The sequence below is a fragment of the Ptychodera flava genome, chromosome 6 (assembly GCF_041260155.1).
Source record: "Ptychodera flava strain L36383 chromosome 6, AS_Pfla_20210202, whole genome shotgun sequence".
NCBI lineage: Eukaryota > Metazoa > Hemichordata > Enteropneusta > Ptychoderidae > Ptychodera > Ptychodera flava.
In genome coordinates, this window is record NC_091933.1 from 33,689,878 (window position 1) to 33,710,912 (window position 21,035).

Consider the following 21,035-nt stretch of genomic DNA (forward strand, 5'->3'; position numbering starts at 1 on the left):
AGCATTAGAGTTTGCTATTGTGATTTATCAGTCAGTCTGTGTCCAAATTTCCATGACGCAAGAGACATGAAGAAAATCTTGATTTGTGTCTTCGATCATCTTTCTCCAGGTTCAAGGTCAAAGGCCAACCGATCATGGGTCAAATGATTCCACACAGTTATGTGGTAAGTGGTATTTCATGAAGTAAAACCTTGAAGGAGTGTTGTATAGATCAATTTGAATAGGATGTCCATACTATATCAAGTCATTTCATTATTAACCTAATGGATTGCACAGCTTTTACAAACCAGATCAGATAGTTTTCAGTCAATTGTAATGGACACCTTAACAATGTGTAAATTTGTTGAGAAATTATTAAAGGAGACTGTTTACCAAGTTTATGATAGCTTAATTTTCACATTTCATTCTGTCATTAACCCTTTGAGCGCCAAAGTAAATTTTTGTTGCCTTTATAAAATATTTAACCCAGTCAATTTTTTTCAGATTTTTGCCAAAATTTTGATAAAAACCTTTAGCCAATATAGTGTAATGTTCAGTTGCTCCAAAATTATCAAATAAATTACAGAAAAATTCATAAAAATTGGGAAAATGTTGCACTAAATTTCAGTCAGAAACAATTGTAGCACTTCAAGGATTAATCCCGAAATGCTTGTTTCACTTGAGATTAACATATGAAAGACAGGTGATAAAAAAGCCGTTTCATGGGGGACCAAGCCAAAAATAATTTTCAAAGTGAAATTACAACAGTCATTGATGGCCAGTGGTGACATTATTTGAATTTCTTTTGACATGATCGGTTTCTAATCAAATACATTTCATATTTTTTTCCAGAAACTTGAAGAACTCATATGTGAGGAAGCCAGGAATCTTCAGTTGCGATCTCAGGCACCCATTGTAATACATCGTAAACTACTGAAGTTAGTGAAAGACGCTGATCTACAGTTGGATGAAGATGAACTCTCGCATGTAAGTTGTACTCACAATGTGAAATGCATAACTTCTGTTGAAATTTATAATATTAATGATTCAGAGAATTTAATTTGAAGGGCCAGGGATAAGTTCATGTGAGAGACAGAACAACAGTAGAATCAGAGAAGCAAAAGGTATCATCTTAATATTTAATGTCCGTGATCTAAAATATCTGATGTATTGTGTTTCCAGGCAATTCGGTTTTTGCATGAATGTGGTGTAGTCTTGCACTACGATGACCCGGCATTGCAGTTGAAAGATCTGTACTTTGTTGATCCAGAGTGGCTGTGCAGAATGATGGCACAGATTGTAACAGTCAGGGAGATCAATCCATTCATTGACAATAAAGGGGTGAGTGTGTCTTATATTGCTCGATTTAAATCTTACACAGTTTTAACCCTTGAGTGCTGCAATTTTTCCCACCAAAATTTTAGTGCAACATTTAGCCAATTTTTATTAACTTTTCTGTAATTTTTGAATAATTTTGGACCAATTTGAAATCATATTTCATTGGCTACAGCTTTTTATCAAAATTTTGGCAAAAATCCAAAAAAATTGACAGGGGTGTATTTTATGAAGCTGACAAAATTGACTTTGGCTCTCACAGTTTTAATGTAATTGAACAAAGATTAACATGGCTGGATCTGAACCCATAAGTGTAACAGCGGTCATATTGCAGAAGTACATATCAATTTTTATTGAAAAATGCTGTACCAGAACCTTTCTATGAGATGTCTACGAAACTTTAACAACTTTCCAAACTGCGGCACACCATCACCACAGTGACAAAAAGAGGTAAAAGAAAAATGCAAGGAATGCAAAGTTTGTGCAGCAAGAAGTTACAGCATAACATCTAAACACCTGATGAATTTTGTTATTTTTGATGTCAGATTGATATCATAGCAAAGTGAAAGGCAAAAGTTCTACCTCTAATTTAAAAATGTCTTCAATTTTCAGGTCACTGGAACGAAACTTTATCATAAAGTCAATCCCTTGTGCACTTGACTTTTGTGTGAAAAGTTTAATCTGACATGTTCTGACACCAGTGTGAATATGTATTGTTGAAATTGAATCAAATTTATTGAGTGATACATGTAAGTGTAACCACTACAGTGAAATTTGAGGTAGTTCACTTTGCTTTGTTTCCTAGGTGATGAAGAAATCAGACCTCAGGGTTCTGTTCAATGGTTGCGATTTCCCTGCGAAATTTATTCCTCAGTATACAAGACTTCTTCAGAAGTAAGTTCATAGTGTGCTGGGTTATTTTTAAAATATACCAATGTACAGTGTTTTTTTTTTCCTTAAGTGCTTGTATAGGATCACCTTTCTATGAATCAGATCATGTGATTTCTTCCAATGAATCATCGCATAGAAAGTTGAAGTGAATGTCTGTCGGAGAGTGAAAGCTGTATGTTGTCATTTTCCTTTTCAACCTGGTGTGTTTTCAAATTACAGGTTTGAGATTGCACTGCCAAAGAGCGATGATGAACTGCTGATACCCTGTAAAATGCCAACTCAAAAACCAAAGATACAGGTGCCAATCCATGATCAATTAGGTAAGTCATATTGAAAATATGAACTCTTTTCTTTTGTCACTTCTAGGATTTTTCATGTGCTACGGGTACAGTTGTGTTACATGTTTAACAAATTCACTAGCTCTGGCTCACACTCATTCAGTTTTTCTTCGTTCGTGTGGTACAGTATACACTTATGCTCTTACATGTTTGCTTTAGCAAGAGCATCATGAGAATAGCTTTTGCTTTGTCAACAAATAACACATTTGAGCACTTTTCAAGACAAAATATAAAGTAGTTTTCCTTATTCATAAAATACAGTGTTACCTTCATTCAAACCATTTATCTTCTGATAATTTCAATTTTTGCCCTAAATTTCAAATCAAAGGAGGTTTTTTTTGTCAAATTACACACCTGAAATATTAAACACTTTGTTTTAGGAACTTTGGATCTCAAGTCAAGTTTTTTTAGTCATTAATATCTCTAGCAGAATTCACTTTACTTTGAAATAATGAATGACTTTGTCATCATTTCATGATCTATTTATCTAGGTATACTTCGGCGTCAGTATGAAATGCCGTATATTCCCATTGGATTCTGGTCAAGACTGATTTCCAGACTGAAATTGTTTTCACAAAACATGATCTCTGAGGTAAGCACCCTGAATTTGTGCCTGTTACATCAAATCTATCAATTATGAAGGCAAAACCTTTTCAAGTGACTTTACTGTGAGTGAAGTATTCCGACAGTGAAAAGTAAAATGGCAATGCAAGAAGGAATGACCTGTTGTAAAGATCTCCAGTTATCCCAATGTATTCCCGTACAGTGTACCAGCTACACTGTAGGAATTTCAAATGTTAAGAGAGATTCTGTACCTGTATGCTTTCTATAATGAGAATCCGTTTGGCGAGAATGTGATTGAATTATTGAAAAATTGCTGCAAGATTTGAGTGGAGATCACATATGAAATATAATTTGAAATTCATAGGCACTAAGATTCTACAGTTACATGTTGCTGATGGCAGTTCATTTTGACAAGTGAACTTTGACCCAGGCAAGGTTACACACGAGCTGATGTACTCCTACCATCTCCAAAGTACATTGCATATTTTCACAGTTAGCAAAGTTTGTTTGACTTCCTGCTCTGGGTATTTTCAATTTTTATGCATTGGTGTGAATTTTTTTTCATCAATACGTCAAGTGATTGCATTGATTTTTAGTGTAAAGCGCATTGAGATATTTAAATATGTAATGCGCCATATGAGAAATAAAGATTATGATTTATTATGATTAGATTCATTGAGTCTGTTAAAAACTGCTCCAGTATGTTTTGATACGGCTTGTGTAGTTATTGTGTACCTCATTATGTCAGTAATAGCATGTACAGCCAGAACTGCACCAGTGATTGCTTGCATCAGGTTTTAGCTACACTCATACTGTAAATTCTGTCATGTGACGTGTTCTCATACCTCTGCTGCCCTCTATAGTTGAGCGAACTTCATTGCAACAGTCACCATGGAGACACAAAATGCAAAGATCAAGACCAGGCGGCAAACATGGTATCAATCCATAACGTGTGTATTAGTCCAAAACAAGTCAAACTTTCAAATTATTCATGTCACATTACTCCAAGAAATCATCAAAATCCATAATACATTAAATCGATGCAAATCAAAATTAAAGATAAGGAATAAATTGTTAAGGGATAAATTTAATGAAATTCAATTTAATTCAATGCTGTATCCACAACGATAATGTGAAAACTTACCTGACATACATGATTCCATGGTTACAGGTACATGTATCACTGTCCTCCAACCACTTTCCATGCTTCACAATTGGTGTCATATATCTGTGCTTGTCCAATCAATACTAACCATTGCCATTTTCCCCAGCTGCCCATCTATCCCAGGTGTACCATTCAGTCCAGGTGTACATTAATTAATTCCAGGTGTCCTATTCAGTCCAGGTGTATCATTCAGTCAAGGGTGTATCATTCAGTACAGATGTCATCATTTTCCATTTAAGCATGCACTTTTTCCTTTGTTACCAATCGTTTTTTATTTTTTGTATGAATTACTAATAAACTTAAATTCAAAATAAAGTGTAAGAGGAGCTATTGTTGATAATGAAAAATTGTGTGATTTTAAAGATGGTTTATTTTTTACTTTGTTACAGATTGAGGTTCACTCAGCCCCTCATGTAGACTACTGGAAGGAAGGCATCTATGTCTGCTGGTCAGAGGTATGCAGTTTGAACTGATTCAAAGTAGAAATGTTGCTGCATGTAGCGTCAGTGTGTTTCAAGGAAATACCATTATAACCATTGCATTGTGATGTGCAACATAACCAATGTGACCTACCCTAGTAACAAGCCAACTTTTAGAAAATGTGTGCAATATATCAATACGACAAGATGTTCTGAAAAAAGAACTTTTTTCTTGACAGGAAAATAGTGTTGATAGAATATTTGTAGTATGTATCATGTGGAAAACTTGCCATATAAGTTTGTAAAAGCACCAGAGAGTGTCTTCTTGCTGTCTCAAACTGTTCATAACTTTATTTCAATATTCCATTGCAGCAAGCATTTTTCTTGGCAGAGCCCCTGTCAACTAATCGTGACACGCTGGAAATCATAACACCATGTACCAAGTTTGGCATGAGGTGGGTGTTTTTTTGGATATTCTTACCCCTGGTATAATTTCTGTTGTCATTTCTTCAGAGAAATGTACATACAACTTCTGTGACAGCCACCCAGGGCAAGTTGCTGCTCATAAAATTACTGATTAGCTGTGTAAAACAGCCTGTGGAGGTAAAATCAAAGTTGTAGAGTTCTGGAGATCTAATTATGAACATTTCACTTTGGGTGGGTTTGAAAAACGTTTGCTAATCATCTGTAAGCATTCATCTATTACATTTTTGTGTATGATGAAATATTGTGAAAATTTTTGAGCCTCTGAGCTGCAAATGTATTATCATGTACCTCAAAATAAATGTGTTCATTGCTGATGTTGTTTTGCCTTAGATTGCTTGGTCAAGTTGTGGATCATGTGGATGTGCTGATAGAGGAATGGTTTCCAGGATTGTGTGAGATTGATCCCATACTGGGTAGGATTCCGGTACAGAGATTAGTGCCATGCCCTCTCTGTGATGGTGAGTCTTTCCTTCATATTTTTTGTGATAGCATCAATATTTTTATGGAAAAAAAAAAAAACAGTTTTCAACAAGGCAGGATTCTTCAAGGACCTTGTCTACAGAACGCAGGCAGAAAAGAAAACTTCTTCCATACTTACATAAAAAATCTACCATGATTTAGGACATAATATTGTAATATCTTCTTCCCATGTACATGTATCATGTGGCCTTAGATTAGTGTTGCCAAGGTGCCCATCAGTGCCGACAGAGTTTCCATCATATTTGTTAAATGGAATAGTGACGAAATCAAATGGTTACACCATACTTGACAATCTATGTACATGACTTTTCTCACTCAGGATCTCATGAGTACACCTTAGAAGGACTGGTAGAGCAGTCTGACAGTGATGATGTCATTGCCTGTCCAAACCTCAAAAAGAATATCCCCTTGTATAATTTGGTAAGTGAAAAAAAATATGTTCTGACATTGCCAAGTCAATTTCAAGAGAAAATTTTCATAAAATATTCAGAGTTATGATTACAAGCGTAATTCAGTTTTTTTACCGATCATTTTTCATTCCCTAAATCAGTGCATAATTGATTAGCTATAATTACGTTTCTATTTCTAAAGTTCAGAAATTTTGAATTGTTGTTTCTTTGTTGAACAATACCTCTTTGCTCTTTAACAATGTACAGGCTCCGGATGTGGTGCTTGGAGATTTGGAAGATCGTTTCCGTCTTATGTATGATCAGTTCAACTTCGAAAGAAGGTTGGTAGGATTTTTCAAGCAATCTGATTGTCTGGTCGTAACTTTGATTGCAATTTTTATTTATCTAATTTTTTGTGCATTAAGTGGTATTGGAATCAATATTACATAGACAGGAAAACCTCTACACCACAAGAATTGGAAAGTACAAATTTCATTTACTACTAGACATCACATTTGTATGGGAATGTGGTCTTGCAAATATCTTTCATGAGCCACATGACTGTTTTTTAAATGTGCTCAACTCTTTCCCGTGTACAATTTCATTTGAATTTTTTGTATATGGTAATTATGGTTATTGAATTGTCTTCCATTCACAGCCCTGAGCACCTGCTTGGAGATGGTAGTTACGGCTCCGTCTACAGAGCAACCTACAAAAATCAGGTGAGAATATTTGCTCTCGTATGAAAATGCTGAAAAGAGGAAAGGCAAGACAAGATTCATTAGTCCTTTGCAGTGAATGGGTTTTAGTTCAGGTTCAGTCAACGCAACGGTTTTTACAAAATATCAAATATTTGACTACTTCAATCTGCATTAGCTCAGAATAATGACTAAGTTGTCTATTCATTTTATTTACATGTTCAAAGTCAAAAAAACTTTCAACTCTGTCATGTAAAACTCAAAAAAATATTTAGCTATACAGTGTGGAATTGAAAGTTCTTACGTGATATTGTATATCAAAATTGCAGCAAAGACGACATTGCTTTCTCTGTTTTGTTGTTTCATTTTTTAATATTCTTCAATATCTGTTCAATTCAATATTATTCATTTTCTACATGTATTTTAGCCGGTGGCTGTGAAAGTCTTCAGTAAGATCGGTGACAGTCATCCACACTGGATGTTGAGACAGGAGGTAAGAGGTTGGATTGACTGAAAGAAGTTTCATTAACAATTCTCCTGCATTGGTAGTGAAGAAATTGCCTTAATATGCTTGACCAACTTGACAAAATAATTGAGAATTAACTTGGCAAAATAATGGAAATGAACGTGAGCTGACTTAATTACCTTGAGACTGGTAAAACTGGTCATTCATTACTAATTTAAAGTCATTTTCATAATTTTCACTTGTTCATAAATCTGTAAGGAAATTTCAGCAGAAAGAATGTATTGTTTATGATTGAAAGAGCAACTTCTTTCACAGTTAAAGTCTAGCTTTGAATTTTGTGCCATTATAATGATGTATAGCAAGTGTCAAATTAATTTTTACAACAATTTCAAGAGCAAGATCGATGACCAACATTCTGTCACTGACATAGTGTTTGGAAAGTTCACCAGTTGAATGTATGATATATGTATATCATTTCTCGCGTCCATGTTTTCCAGGTGACTGTGTTGAGACGATTGCGTCATCTCAGCCTGGTCTCTATGATAGGCGTAGGGTTGTGTCCCAGGGTACTTGTCATGGAGTTAGCTCCACTCGGAACACTGAGCTCCATCCAGAACAGAGACAGGCCGCTGAGTAGAGGCCTGCAGCATAGAATAGCTCTCCAGGTCAGTCACATGTAGTATTCTGTCACCAGTCCTGTTAGCTACTGTACACTTTCAGTAAAAATAATTTACTCTGTATCTCTCTTGAGATGAATTACATATGTTTGAAAATAATCATTTATGTATTTCTAGGAGTGGAAGTACTTCACTTTAAATAAAAGTTATTCTATGAGCTTCAAAGGTCAATTTGATACTTATTTATGAAATCAGAAGTACAATTTCATGGTAGTCATGGAAACAGTCATCGGTTAACCCTTTGCACCCTGACCCCCTGGTGACCTATGACATCATGCGGACATTTTTGTCCAAGCCGGGTTCAAAGGGTTAAAAGGCTGAAGTGTAGTCTATGTGTGAGTCAATATATTTTGTTTCTCTTCACGGCAGGTGGCTGAAGGTCTGATGTTTCTCCACCAACACAGAATAATCTACAGAGATCTGAAACCAGACAACATTTTGATTTTCTCTCTGTCTCTTGGTGTGCTGGTAAGTAATTCTCTTCGTCAGTGTGGTATCTTGATATTTTATGAAGTTTTGTTTCTGTGGTTGTTTTTATTAGTCGCTTGCATTCGTATCAACCAATCAGTGACCTGCATTCATGTCAACCAATCGGTGACCTGCATTTGTGCCAGCCAATCAGTGACCTGCATGCATTTCAATCAGTCAGTCATTGACCTCATATTTTAACATCGCTCTGACTAATATGCATGTCAGCCAATCTGTTACCTGCATGCATTTTAACGAATCAGCAACCAACAGTGATGACTTTTATCAGACAGTTAGAAACGGTCGTATAGTTTGCAAAAGTTCACAGTGATGTTTTGTGTTTCAAAAAAAAATTAGGTGAATGCCAAGATTTCAGACTACGGTATCTCAAGATTTGCGACTCCTATTGGACTGACAGCATCAGAAGGTACGCCTGGCTACAGAGCGCCAGAAGTTGCTAAGGGAGATGTCTTTTATGATGAGAAGGTGAGAGATCCAATACTATATGTACTGTCACAGAACATTTAAAAGCCAACTTTGAATTCACAAAAGCAGTTTGTTAATCAGTGTGTGCTGCCTATTAATTCTTTGTGGAGTTTGTATATGTTGAAGTTTTATTTTTTTACCAAAGAAGTGAATACATACATATATGTACTTGATTCATGTGTCACTGTTTGCTCTTTGCTATGAACAGGTTGATGTGTATTCCTTTGGTATTCTGCTTTATGAAGTTGTAACTGGTGGTCGCAAACCTTTTGAAGAATTGTCATTCAGGAATGAGTTGGATGATGCTGTCATGAAGGTATGGATTCGTTTTTTGCCTGGTGTTATGACATGTACCGGTAACAGTTGTTCTCTGTGCTGTTACTCCATTTGAAATAGATTCCTTGCTACAAAGTATTGCATAGTTGGTAACAGTAGACAATGTGGAACCTGGAAAAATAAAGGTCCCTATTGCTGTCAAAAACACAGTGTTTGTGTATTCAAAGACCTTAACCACAGCTGTTTAAGAGGTCATCAGAAGACATGGCAAGTAGAATATCACAAAGGTACATTTCCATCATGTACATTTCCATCGTACATTTCCATCATGTACATTTCCGTCGTACATTTCCATCATGTACATTTCCGTCGTACATTTCCATCACGTACATTTCCGTCATACATTTCCATCATCCTACACATCTGCAGTGAAATTTCTTGCTGTCTTTTATAGGGGAGAACCTTACCTCCCATCGCCATGGTTGCATCAGCTGAATGGCCGGATGTTCAAGACTTGATTTATCACTGTTTGGAGCAAGTGCCTGAAGATAGACCGACAGTGAGTACAAAAAAACAGACTTTTATGCAATATACATGGAAACTCTTTGAGTTTTGAACTGTTTGCACACCTTGTTCAAGAAAGCTTGAATTAGATTGATTGGGGACTTAATTTAACAATTTTTTGAAATTCAAGAGTGAGCAATTTTTTGTTGTTGCATGTAAATCATGAAGAAAAGTAGAGTAATTGACACAAAAAATGAATACTTGACTATCTCATGACATTTCAAAATATAAATGGGCCTCAAATGTTCACTTAATCTAGTTTCATGAAAGAGTCAGTTTCATGTGCCACTGTTGCTTTATGTCAAAATAGACCAAAATATCTTTCAGTGTTTTACAAAATAAATGAATGAAGTAGGCATTACTTGTGTGTGAACCAGTTAATTGCTACAGAAAGAATTCTTGCATTCAGCAAGTACAGTGAAGATATAAACTAGCCTAAGACGGTATCAAAGCTTACATGGAGTTGTACAACTTTGTCTCTGTTTTCAGTCTGAAGAAGTCTTCAATCGTTTGAACTCGGCTGAGTTGCTGTGTCTTAAGAAGGACTATCCTGTCTTCAAAGGTGTCTCAGCAGAGTCTATAGCCATCAGGGTGAGTTCTCCCCCATTTCCTGGTTAACAGATCCACATTAACACTGATAACAATAGGGTTGGGTAATACCATTGTGGTGCATGGGTTAGGACTGCCCGGTCTTCAAGAATGTTTCAGTGAAGTCTTCTGCTATCTTGTGAAAGTTATCTTTGAAATAGACCACAATAGATCTTTCTACTATTGTTATGTTAATTGCAGATTGCTTGTGGAACTAGAGTATCAGTGATCATTGCTAACGTGCCTCTTTCACCATATACAGATACTGCATTTGCAACTTTGTGACGACTGACGAACTTTAAATGACATTATCTTTGTATCAACAGACTTATTCTGAGCACGGTGAAGAGAAAATTGAGCTGTGGTTGGGTGGAGGTGACAGTACCACCGGTATTATCTCCTGGATTAATTTAGATAGTAAAGACACTGCCAGTGCCGCACAGGTATTAAAATTCACAAAGTTCATATTGTATGATATAATTGGGATAAATTTTGTGTTGTTCATCTTTATAGAAAGTTGATGTGAAATTTGGGATGTAATCACAGAATGTATACTTTATATCAGTGACTGAAGAGTAAAATTTATATTACCGGTAGATAATTATGCAGAGATCATATGAACAAAACGTAGTGTTTGAAATTATAGATCTGATTCCAACCTTTGGATTCAGTCAGTTTTGTGAATACCGTACGTCAGTTTTGTGATTGTCAATACTTTCAAAATTGCAGTGTGTAGGTGAGCAGAGATGGTGCAATGAAAATTAATTCTGCATCACCAAATTATGACTGTACTTCATTTCTAGTTTTGGGAGAGTTGAAATGCAGGTTGGGAACTAGCAGTGAAAGCGGTACTTTCTAATTAGGGCACCTCTTTATGGGGGACAGATTTACCAAACCAAAAGTGACTCTTTGAATAGAATTTCACCTATCTATTAAGGACACCTCTATATTAAGGATGCTTTTTCCATTCCTGAAGGTGTCCTGATAGACAGGTTTCACACTACACTGTACTCTATGTCACACACAATAACAGTTATAAAAACAGTGTTAGGTTATAGTGACCTCACTTGTCCAATCTTTGTCTTTTGCAGCCTCCAGTATGTTCAGTTTATATGTCCATTTAACATATCACCTCTCCCCTTTGAAAAACTGGTTTTCCCTACATCTCGAATATTGCAGATTTCATCGATGTTGAAAATGAAATGTTTGATTTTCAGGGTATGATTCTCAAGTCTGAAGACCAGAACAGCATAGAGAGTCGAGTGACAAGTGTTCTGTGTCTGGGGTCAAGTTTTGTGGTGGTTGGCACTGAGAGTGGTACCATATGGGTGTGTGATGCGTGGAGACACACTTGCAAACACCAGCTGTCCAGAATGCCGGATTCTATTCTCTGCTTTCAGCATCACAAAGGGTAGGCGATTGTTGTCATACACTGCAAACCCTTGTATAATATCAACAATTAAGTTGTTCTGTTATTTTGCCTTGTTGGATTTAGCAGTAGAGAGCATATCTTATTCAAATGCATGATGCATGTCATTAAATAGATGACAGAATCAACTTTTTGGTTTTGCTGAAAAAAGATACAACAGAATTCATTGTTTGATAATGCATAGAGCATGACGCAGGTGTGCTCTGAATTAGAAAACATCATATCCAGATGATCTACATAATGGTGAAATTTACCACAGATATCAGTCAACATGTGTCATTGATGAGTGAAAAATCACATATGAATTTATACAAATCAGCAATATACAAGTTAACTATGGCTGGTTTGCAAAATTGAACTGAATACCTGAGATTAAATACGTGTTATTTTGCTTTTCCTCTCCAGACATCTTGGTCAGGAATTGTTGTTTGTTGGTCTGGCAAATGGACTTGTAGCGGTATTTTCTGTCTCATCCGTCAAAGCAGTAAGTGTAGACTTTCATTAGAAATATTGCAGGAGGAAATATGAATACATTTCTATATTTTGCCATAAGATTATTTCTTTTCAGCATGCAAAACTTCTCAACTTGTTTGCGTCACGACCAACAAAAGTATACCCATACGTGAAGCAATACATACCTTAATAAATGTGGTTGTGTAACTGCAGGGTCCCTGTATCAATGAGAAGTTACTGACAATATCGGAAGATGGAGATCCAGTCCGGTGTATGACCACAGCTAGAGGTAAACTATGGCTTGGCTGTGGTGGACAGGTTGTCAGCATTAAACTAGATACATTGGCCGTGATGCCGCATCCCGGAATGGAGTATACAGCAGGGTGAGTTGCCATGGTTACCATCTAGAAAATTCCGTGTACAGTATATTTTTCCTTGTCCAATCATGAGCATTATTGATATATTGTGGATGTAAATTTAAAATATGTGTTGTTCATGGTTTTTGTCACAGGAATGGAAATTTGATCACTAATATAGCAGTTTCCAAACACCTGTGGATCAGCCGACGAGGTAGCCCCCTGGTTGAATTGTGGGATATCAACAAAGCAAACAGACACTCAGTGATCAATTGTGAGACCTTGCTGAGGTATGACTTGGACTATGTAGAGTTGTAGAGTGATGTAGATTCATACTAGTAATCAGTCTTAAACCAGGTTGTGACTTTCTGAAGAAACGTCTTTCCTGTACATCTTATCACAAAACCTGCCTATGATACCTGTAGTTTGAAAAGTAGGTTGTGCATGATTTTGGGTAGTTCAAAATTCTCATCGCGGTTCTTCTTATTACATGATGTGCGTATTCAAACAATACTTGGTTGTACACTTTACAACGCAGGAATAAAAATAGAACTCCATTGCTAGTCAGTAGAAACGTTTTGATACAAAACAAGAAAAGTCACAGGCAGCACTGAATACATTGTAAATCGAATATATGTTGTAGTATTCTCTTTCTGTGATTTCTGATCTCTTGTTGAATAAAAATTCAGCTCAAAGTTATCCTTTGGAATAAAGTAATTTTGCTCTCTGAACTGACGTGATAATCAGAGATTGCCTAGAACTGAAAAACTTTCATTTTATGTAATTGCAAGTATTTCTTTCCTTTTTTGTTCGTGTGTCCAATAACTCATTTTCAAATCGGACATTGTTATTCAATAGGAAAGATTAATATACTGTAAATATGTGGACTGTTAAATGCATATTGGTGCGGTATTTTTTTTTTTTACAGACATCATGATCAAACTACAAGTACTGCCGTAAACACAGATGATTACTGTGTGAAGTCACTGTCAATGCAATCCCAGCATGCTATGTGGATTGGTACAAGTGGCGGCCATGTGATACTGGTAGAGACGTCGACAACATCAAACGTTATCTGTGTTATACGCAGGCACACTGGACCGGTCAAATCCATAGCAGTGAGAGAAGTTCCTGGTGAGTTTGGAAATTTTTGAAGTTTGCTAAATTTATTGTGGCCCCCTATCAAGTAATAAAGTATTTTGGGGCAGAAAAGCTCACATGATCTCAGAAACTTAGATGGAGCTACAGAAGAAATAATGTTCAGTAATGTTGTTTTGTGTGGTTTCATCTGATTTTTGAAAATTCTCATCTGCAGCATATAGATGTGGTGTATACTGCTTGCCTGATTAGTCTGTAATTCAACTCATTTTCTTAGTTTAGTATTATGGCGGAAGTGCTGATTGTGGCAAACTAATTTATCAGGCCTTACTTCTACATGTATCCAAACTGCCCAAAACAATTAATTGCTCTTCTCACAACTTTCCAATGCGGTGCCTACTTCTGTCACAATGTTATCAACCATGAAAAGCATAAAACTGGTTACATTTCTAATTGACTTTTTGTTGCTGCTGTTTTGAACCAGGGTCTCACCAAGCTTCACTGGTCGTCACTGTTGGTTCAGGCTTTGTTGGCAGACCAGGATCACCGATAGAGAAAAGTGGTAAGTAAAATTTACTAAAGATCTGAAGGAATGGACAGTGGGGCACTGGTTTGGGTATTGGTCTGACTGTTTGATGATGATGAGTTTGAGACCCCTTAATTGAATCCAGAGTAACGGACTCACTGTTGGAGGATGGTGAGTTTGAGACCCATGCACAGTGTTGTGCCTTTGAGCAAGGCACTTTACTCCTCATTGCTCCATTGGGCAGTGGGTAATGGGTATCTCATCCTGTAATTGGGCAATGCCTGTTTGATGGATTAAAATAAAAATAGCGAATGTTGCATGTAAAATTTAAATTACTTGGCGAAGTCATTTTGCATCATATTTTCTTTAGTTGGAAGTATTTTGAGTTTATAATCTTTTTAGCATGTTGCTAGAAAGTAAAACATAAAGACAGAGATTCTATCTGAAGTTTAAATGCATTTTCTTAATCCGAATCACTGATCAGAAGTGCACACAGTCATGCATTGAAAATTTGTTTTTTCGCATTCATCTCTGCCAGACATGGAGTATACATATGCCCTTGTTTGGGACAGCGCCCTCAGCCGGCAGGTCCACAAGCTGAAAGCTGACTACAAGAGACGGGAAGACTGGCAGGAAAGACATGAGCCCCATTAGTAGTCGCAAACACTCATCCTCAGCCAGTTGGTGATGTAATTTGCATAAGTTGGATACATAGTGGCAGATGATGTGTGAACTATGACCTGAATACCGATAAGGGATTTTCTGTATTTGTGTTTATGGTCATTGTTTGGTTGTCCAGCCGTCAGGCTAAGTCATTGTACCGGCCTTATTAAGGATAGCTATTTATCAAACAGGAAACTACACTAAGTATTGCTCCTGTATCAGGGTTTAGTCTTATCTGTAAAGACAGTGTTTCCGCTTTTTACCGCAAGCAAAAATTCACTCGACATTAACTTATCAATGCGGACAGAGCATTGGAAAGAGTGCACAATTTGAAGTCAGGATTCACAATGCAGACTTTATCATGTGAATAGTGTGTATACCAAAGTAATACTTGATTCTGAGCTCAAAAATATTGCACTTTTTATTTACATGTGAGAGCAGATTCAATGCAAAGCGTGACTCTGAAAATACACACAGACACAAGGCATCAAGAATTGACAATATTTGTCAGTATTTCCTCAACTGAATGACTGTACAGCATTCATCAAATACTATTATCACTGAACTTCAAAATTCAGTTATTTTATTTGTAAAATATGCGTGACTTTTTAGTCTGTAGCTCCTAGATGTCCCATAGATATTTATACAGGACAACTCATTTCCACATGTACATCCTTCTACTGCATATTCTGTAAACATTTCTGAATTCCCTGTGACTAGTTCTTTTCAGTTTTGTAACTTTTCTCCCAGAATTGTGGAAATGAGTTGATGTTTCACTGGCATGTCTTTTACGCCTTCCATATTTTTAAAAATGATTATAGTGTGCCAAGATCAACCTGATACATGTAATTCAACAAGGATTTACAACTGTACATTTTTGTAAAGATTCAGTAACATATATAATAGTTTGTACCGTTCAAGAGTTCAATGCAGTCTAGATAGCTGAGAACCAAAATCATGGAGGTCATCGTTCCATGGCAGACGGATCTCCCATCTTCCATTTATTGATAGTGTAAGCTCATGAAAAGGGATATTTATCTTCCAATAGCCTTTGATTTTCCCTTCATCTGGAAAAACCACCAATGGGAAATGTTTTTATTGACAATGGAACGCTTTCCCACAAACTCTGCCAGAATGTGTCTTGTTAGATTTTCCTGCTCCAATTTTGCCCACTAGTATTAAAATAATCACAACGTCCAATCAGATAAAGATTTTCATATAACAGTTTTTGCCATGGTAATTGAAGACAAGGCAGGGTACCCAGTTTCTACAGAGACAAAAGTGGCGTCTGTGTTACTTCCAATGCTGTTTTTGTCATAACATTTTTATTCTACCGTGAGGTCTTCCCAGGTGTTGTCAGTATAATATGCAAGAACCAGAAGATTAATTTACATTTTAATAACAAGTTTTACTCTAGATACTGGATTTATCACAAATGATTGAGTAAGTTTGTTAGTTGTATATCTTTTACATTTAATTTTTGTTTCTTATATATCTTATATATTTAATTTAATTTAAGTTTGTGACTATATATATATATATATATATATATATATATATATATATATATATATATATATATATATATATATATAATATATATATATATATATATATATATATATATATATATATATATATATATATATATATATATATATTGGAGATATATATATATATATATATATATATATAATATATATATATATAATATTATATGGTCAAACCTTTCTCAGTGGTCACACTTACACAGAGGTCACTTCTTCCTCTAGGTCATGTTCATGAAGTCCCATGAGAATTTACATGTTACAGATATTCTTTACTGTAGCCATGTCTGTGCTGTGGTCAGTGTTCATATGCAAATACTCTGATTTATCAGAAGAGTAACTGTGTACATTGGTCAATAATTCTGAACGGTACTGTTGAACATTAAGCAAAAAAGTTTTTTTAATTTTACAGGCTTCCTAAAATGCTGCTTGAATATGGTTATGAAATGAAATATCTTGAGTTTCATAAGTCTAATGATATTTAGGTGTGGCAATACACTGGGTTTATCCTATATTCATCGTGCAGAGTGCCACCCATCCTGAAAAGTAATCTGAGACTCACAGCCACTCCTGTACACTAAGATCACCTGTCACACCCACTCATTTAACCCTTTGAACGCTGTTATTTTCTCCCGCCAAAACTTTAGTGCAAAATTTTATGAATTTTTCTGTAATTTTGTGATAATTTTGGATGAAATGGACATCACATTTCATTAGCTACAATTTTTTCTCAAAATTTTGTCGAAAATCTGAAAAAAATTGACTGCAGTTTATTTTATAAAGGGGATAAAAATAGACTTAGGCGCTCAAAGGGTCAAGCAAAGATTACCTGTCACACCCACTCATTTAAGCAAAGATCACCACTGCATAGCAATCACTTTTTCTTAGACCTTCTTGTGAGCACTTTACACAGGTTTGACTGAACACACAAAACTTTCTGGCATCTCTGACTTGTCAAGACTTATGTCACTCATGAAGTACATTTTGTTTCCGGCCCACAGTAGTCCAGCATCTAACATGGTAAAACTATGTGTCATCCCTTCGCGTTGCCAAAGTTATACCACATTTACATTTCACTACAGCTAAAAATCAGTCTATTTTAAAAATTTCTAACTTCAGAAGATATGAACTAGATTTTATACATTTTATAAATCGGAGGAAATTTTACACATCCTGACAAATGTTACACGCTGTAACAACCTTTCATGTTTTTGTACATACTAAACTAGATTTTGTCAATTTTGACTGCCATATCTCAGATGTCAATTTACATTTCATGATTTTTCTCAACTGTATTGTATTATTTTTCACTGAGAACTTCCAGTAATCTCGTAACCAAGAGTACTTCAAGTTTTTTTGATGCAACATTGTGTGTAATGTAGACAGTTGAAGTTTACCATGATACCATTGCAATGGTTGCTATTGAAGTAGGTGCGAGTACGATGAGATTTATCTCACCAACCAAAACATAATCGCTTAAAGTAAATAAGATAATTGCAGGTGATGTGGATGAAGAATATAGCCAAAAGAAATTTAAATTCCATTCTAAAGTTTATTTAATCCTTGGGACAAAAGCTGTCAAAAATAGAGGATATGTAGAAAAAAAGATGTTAATCTATACTGGCAGGTGAACAGTTGAAATCTTAAAAAATATACGTCTTCATTTGCCTTTGCAAAATTTTGTTTTCAAGATGTATATGCAGATATTAAAATAAATGTGAAATTTTAAGAGTACAGATCATTTTGCTATGCAAGCTACAGCAACCATTAAATCATAGTGGTTTTCATAATGCAGATCAGTTTGCCGTAAACAAAGCACAGTTGCCCATTTCACTGATCAGTTCGCAGTAAACAAAGCACAGTTGCCCATTTCACTGATCAGTTCGCAGTAAACAAAGCACAGTTGCCCATTTCACTGATCAGTTCGCAGTAAACAAAGCACAGTTGCCCATTTCACTGATCAGTTCGCAGTAAACAAAGCACAGTTGCCCATTTCACTGATCAGTTCGCAGTAAACAAAGCACAGTTGCCCATTTCACTGATCAGTTCGCAGTAAACAAAGCACAGTTGCCCATTTCACTGATCAGTTCGCAGTAAACAAAGCACAGTTGCCCATTTCACTGATCAGTTTGCAGTAAACAAAGCACAGTTGCCCATTTCACTGATCAGTTTCGCAGTAAACAAAGCACAGTTGCCCGTTTCACTGATGCTTGACGGTAAGAAACAAAGAAGCAGGCGGGCAACCGTTTTCTTCCATTCAAGAAAAAGTCTTTATTCTTATTCTTGTGCAGCTTCTGTTTCTATAACTTCCTGCATGAGGTATTAACTGAACTGGTCCACATTACATGTGCCAAGCCAACCACATTCATTAGTGTTCAAATCTGCAATTGCTTCAAAAGCTGTTCAATAATCTGCACAACTGATTAACGTATCATTAAAGGAACTCCGTCACCTGTACTTACGGCAGCCAATTTGATTATTTTTCTGTGGGTGCCAAGCAAAAACTGTGCCATTAAAACAATTATATGGTATCAATGTTATGTGTTAAGTAAACTGGCTGACATGCCTCATTTACTATATATGGATATATGCAAATTGTGACTGAGTAGCTTTAACACTGCTCTTACGTGATTGGTTGATCCATCAATAAGATGTCACTGTTATTGACAATGTATACCTGCTCTTGCACATTGTGCTAGCCATGAAGACTTTTTTAAGAAGCAGATATCAGTTTGTGCTATCAGTGAAATTTTTGAACAATCACAGACTGTCATTATTGTCTTTTTGTTTTCAGATGTTTGCAGGTTTATAGTTAATTGTGATAGCAATGTAAATATAAATGATAATTTTTAATTTGGAAATTTTATATCATGAAGTATTTTTTAAATGTAATTTATATTGATGTAAATAAGCTCTCATACAGGTACATCTTAAGTTTTTTCATGAACAAGATGTAGTCTTTAATTGTTAAACTAATAAAAACATTTAGAAAATGGATAATGTTCATAAATTTCATTCTAAGTGCTTGAGTGTTTGAGAGTGGAGTTAATGTTCGTGCATTTTGAATCAACACATAGACACATTGTTGCTCACCTGACAGTGGAGGCAACTCCTCAATTTAGGCAGTATGTCTACTTTCAGTATTGCTATCGTTTGAACACAAACCACTAGTTTTAAACTTAAATATTCCTCCCAGAATGGTGAGCTCTACTGTCAGCGACACAGAGCTTATCAGATAGGTTGACTGTTTGGCAGCATCAATCACATTGGCACCTCTTTGAAAACTGCTGGACAGAAAACTTTCATAGTTGGTATACATGTGTCCCTAGGGAGAATCTGTGTTTGTTCAAATGATCATGAAATTTGCACCATGCTTTGGGTTTATCAAGTTTGCCAAAAAGAGCTTCTTCTCTGATACAGCTGGTCTGATAGCTTTGAAATTTGATAGGTGTCTTTTTCAAAAAATTTGTTATATACAATACTAATCCAAATATAACCCTTTAGCTTAGATTTTTTAGCTTATAAACTCAAGCAATCCGGTGTTTCTGCCATGTTGAACGTTCCACAGTACAATAAATTACCCACAATCCTGTTTGATTTGTACCAATGATGATAGTTTTCTTATAACTTTTTTAGTTCTGCATAAAAGCAATAATGTGAAGTCTCACGATAATTTATTAATATATTTACTTAAAGTACGTTGAAGTATTGTTGTATAAATTTCAAAGAAACCATTAAATAACCATAAAAGTCACATTCTTCAGGTACTACAAATGTCACAGTTTTGGGAAGCAAGTTATGACCAACTGAAGGGGTCATCCTCTGAAAAAAGTTAGCATGTAAATTTCTTTTGTCTTTTCTATTTGGAAAAAATCAATATCCTTTTGTTTCATAAAACAGGTGCAACTAGTCTCCCTACTTTCCATCACTTTATTCTGTATGGCTGAGGATACTATCAGTGGAAAATTTACAAAAATGCTATCTCCTCTCTCAATCAAGCACAATTTTCTTAATTCTTTAAAATGGGAATTGAGAAGAAAGGTGTCGTTGAAAGTGCGTTCTCAGAATTTTACAAATAGTCCAGGAATTTGTCTACATGTGGGAGATATGGTAGACTTCACAGGGGAATCTATGTTGGTACAAATCATGATGTATTATGGGAAATCTCTGGTACTGCGTTTTGCAACATTATACAATGAACAGATACATGTACATGGAATACAGCAACATAGAGGAAAGTATTAGTGCCTCACATCTGATGATATCAAACACATTATAAATTCTTCATCAAATATTAAATCCTGTAGTCTCAACCCGCTGCCTACAAATATCTGGACATCCTTTCTCCAACATTAACTGATTTTAGTGAATCTATCCATGTCAACAGGCACTTTTCCAAATGAACTCAAGACCGCTGTTGTGCGTTCAATCAGAACAAATCACAGTTACACCGTGCTGACCTTAAAGAGGCACTCCCACGTGGTAACATTTTAAAACATATTTTTTTGATGCCAACGGTCAATATTTGACGTGGCAACAGCGCGCGGATCGCGAGATATAGATAAAAACATGTCATTTCCCGAGCGTATTTTTCACATCCTGAAGTTTTACAATCGTTCCTAATTTTGACCCGAAATCCCCCAAAGGTTTGTTGTTGTGCTAATTGACGATATTCTAGGGAGTCTACAATAAGT

General features: G+C 35.7%; 1 protein-coding gene across 10 annotated transcripts in view; it reads left to right on the forward strand.

Annotated features, from left to right (window-relative positions):
- The window catches only part of LOC139135562 (leucine-rich repeat serine/threonine-protein kinase 2-like), an 88,837-nt gene extending 72,546 nt beyond the window's left edge, over positions 1-16,291 (forward strand). For 8 of the 10 annotated variants that reach the window (XM_070703011.1, XM_070703010.1, XM_070703018.1 and 5 more), the window contains 28 exons: positions 110-164; positions 832-966; positions 1,162-1,320; positions 2,120-2,208; positions 2,425-2,525; positions 3,035-3,135; positions 3,971-4,057; positions 4,662-4,727; positions 5,064-5,146; positions 5,508-5,635; positions 5,977-6,077; positions 6,314-6,387; positions 6,705-6,768; positions 7,172-7,237; positions 7,708-7,875; positions 8,257-8,355; positions 8,713-8,841; positions 9,050-9,157; positions 9,572-9,676; positions 10,171-10,272; positions 10,596-10,712; positions 11,487-11,680; positions 12,104-12,182; positions 12,365-12,534; positions 12,663-12,797; positions 13,436-13,641; positions 14,090-14,167; positions 14,670-16,291. In XM_070703011.1, coding sequence (XP_070559112.1) covers positions 110-164; positions 832-966; positions 1,162-1,320; positions 2,120-2,208; positions 2,425-2,525; positions 3,035-3,135; positions 3,971-4,057; positions 4,662-4,727; positions 5,064-5,146; positions 5,508-5,635; positions 5,977-6,077; positions 6,314-6,387; positions 6,705-6,768; positions 7,172-7,237; positions 7,708-7,875; positions 8,257-8,355; positions 8,713-8,841; positions 9,050-9,157; positions 9,572-9,676; positions 10,171-10,272; positions 10,596-10,712; positions 11,487-11,680; positions 12,104-12,182; positions 12,365-12,534; positions 12,663-12,797; positions 13,436-13,641; positions 14,090-14,167; positions 14,670-14,785 — 3,115 coding nt within the window. In that variant the 3' untranslated portion in view covers positions 14,786-16,291. The remainder of the gene's footprint in view (positions 1-109; positions 165-831; positions 967-1,161; positions 1,321-2,119; positions 2,209-2,424; positions 2,526-3,034; positions 3,136-3,970; positions 4,058-4,661; positions 4,728-5,063; positions 5,147-5,507; positions 5,636-5,976; positions 6,078-6,313; positions 6,388-6,704; positions 6,769-7,171; positions 7,238-7,707; positions 7,876-8,256; positions 8,356-8,712; positions 8,842-9,049; positions 9,158-9,571; positions 9,677-10,170; positions 10,273-10,595; positions 10,713-11,486; positions 11,681-12,103; positions 12,183-12,364; positions 12,535-12,662; positions 12,798-13,435; positions 13,642-14,089; positions 14,168-14,669) is intronic. The other 2 variants (XM_070703016.1, XM_070703017.1) reach the window with 2 other exon arrangements.
- The last annotated feature ends 4,744 nt before the right edge of the window (positions 16,292-21,035 follow it).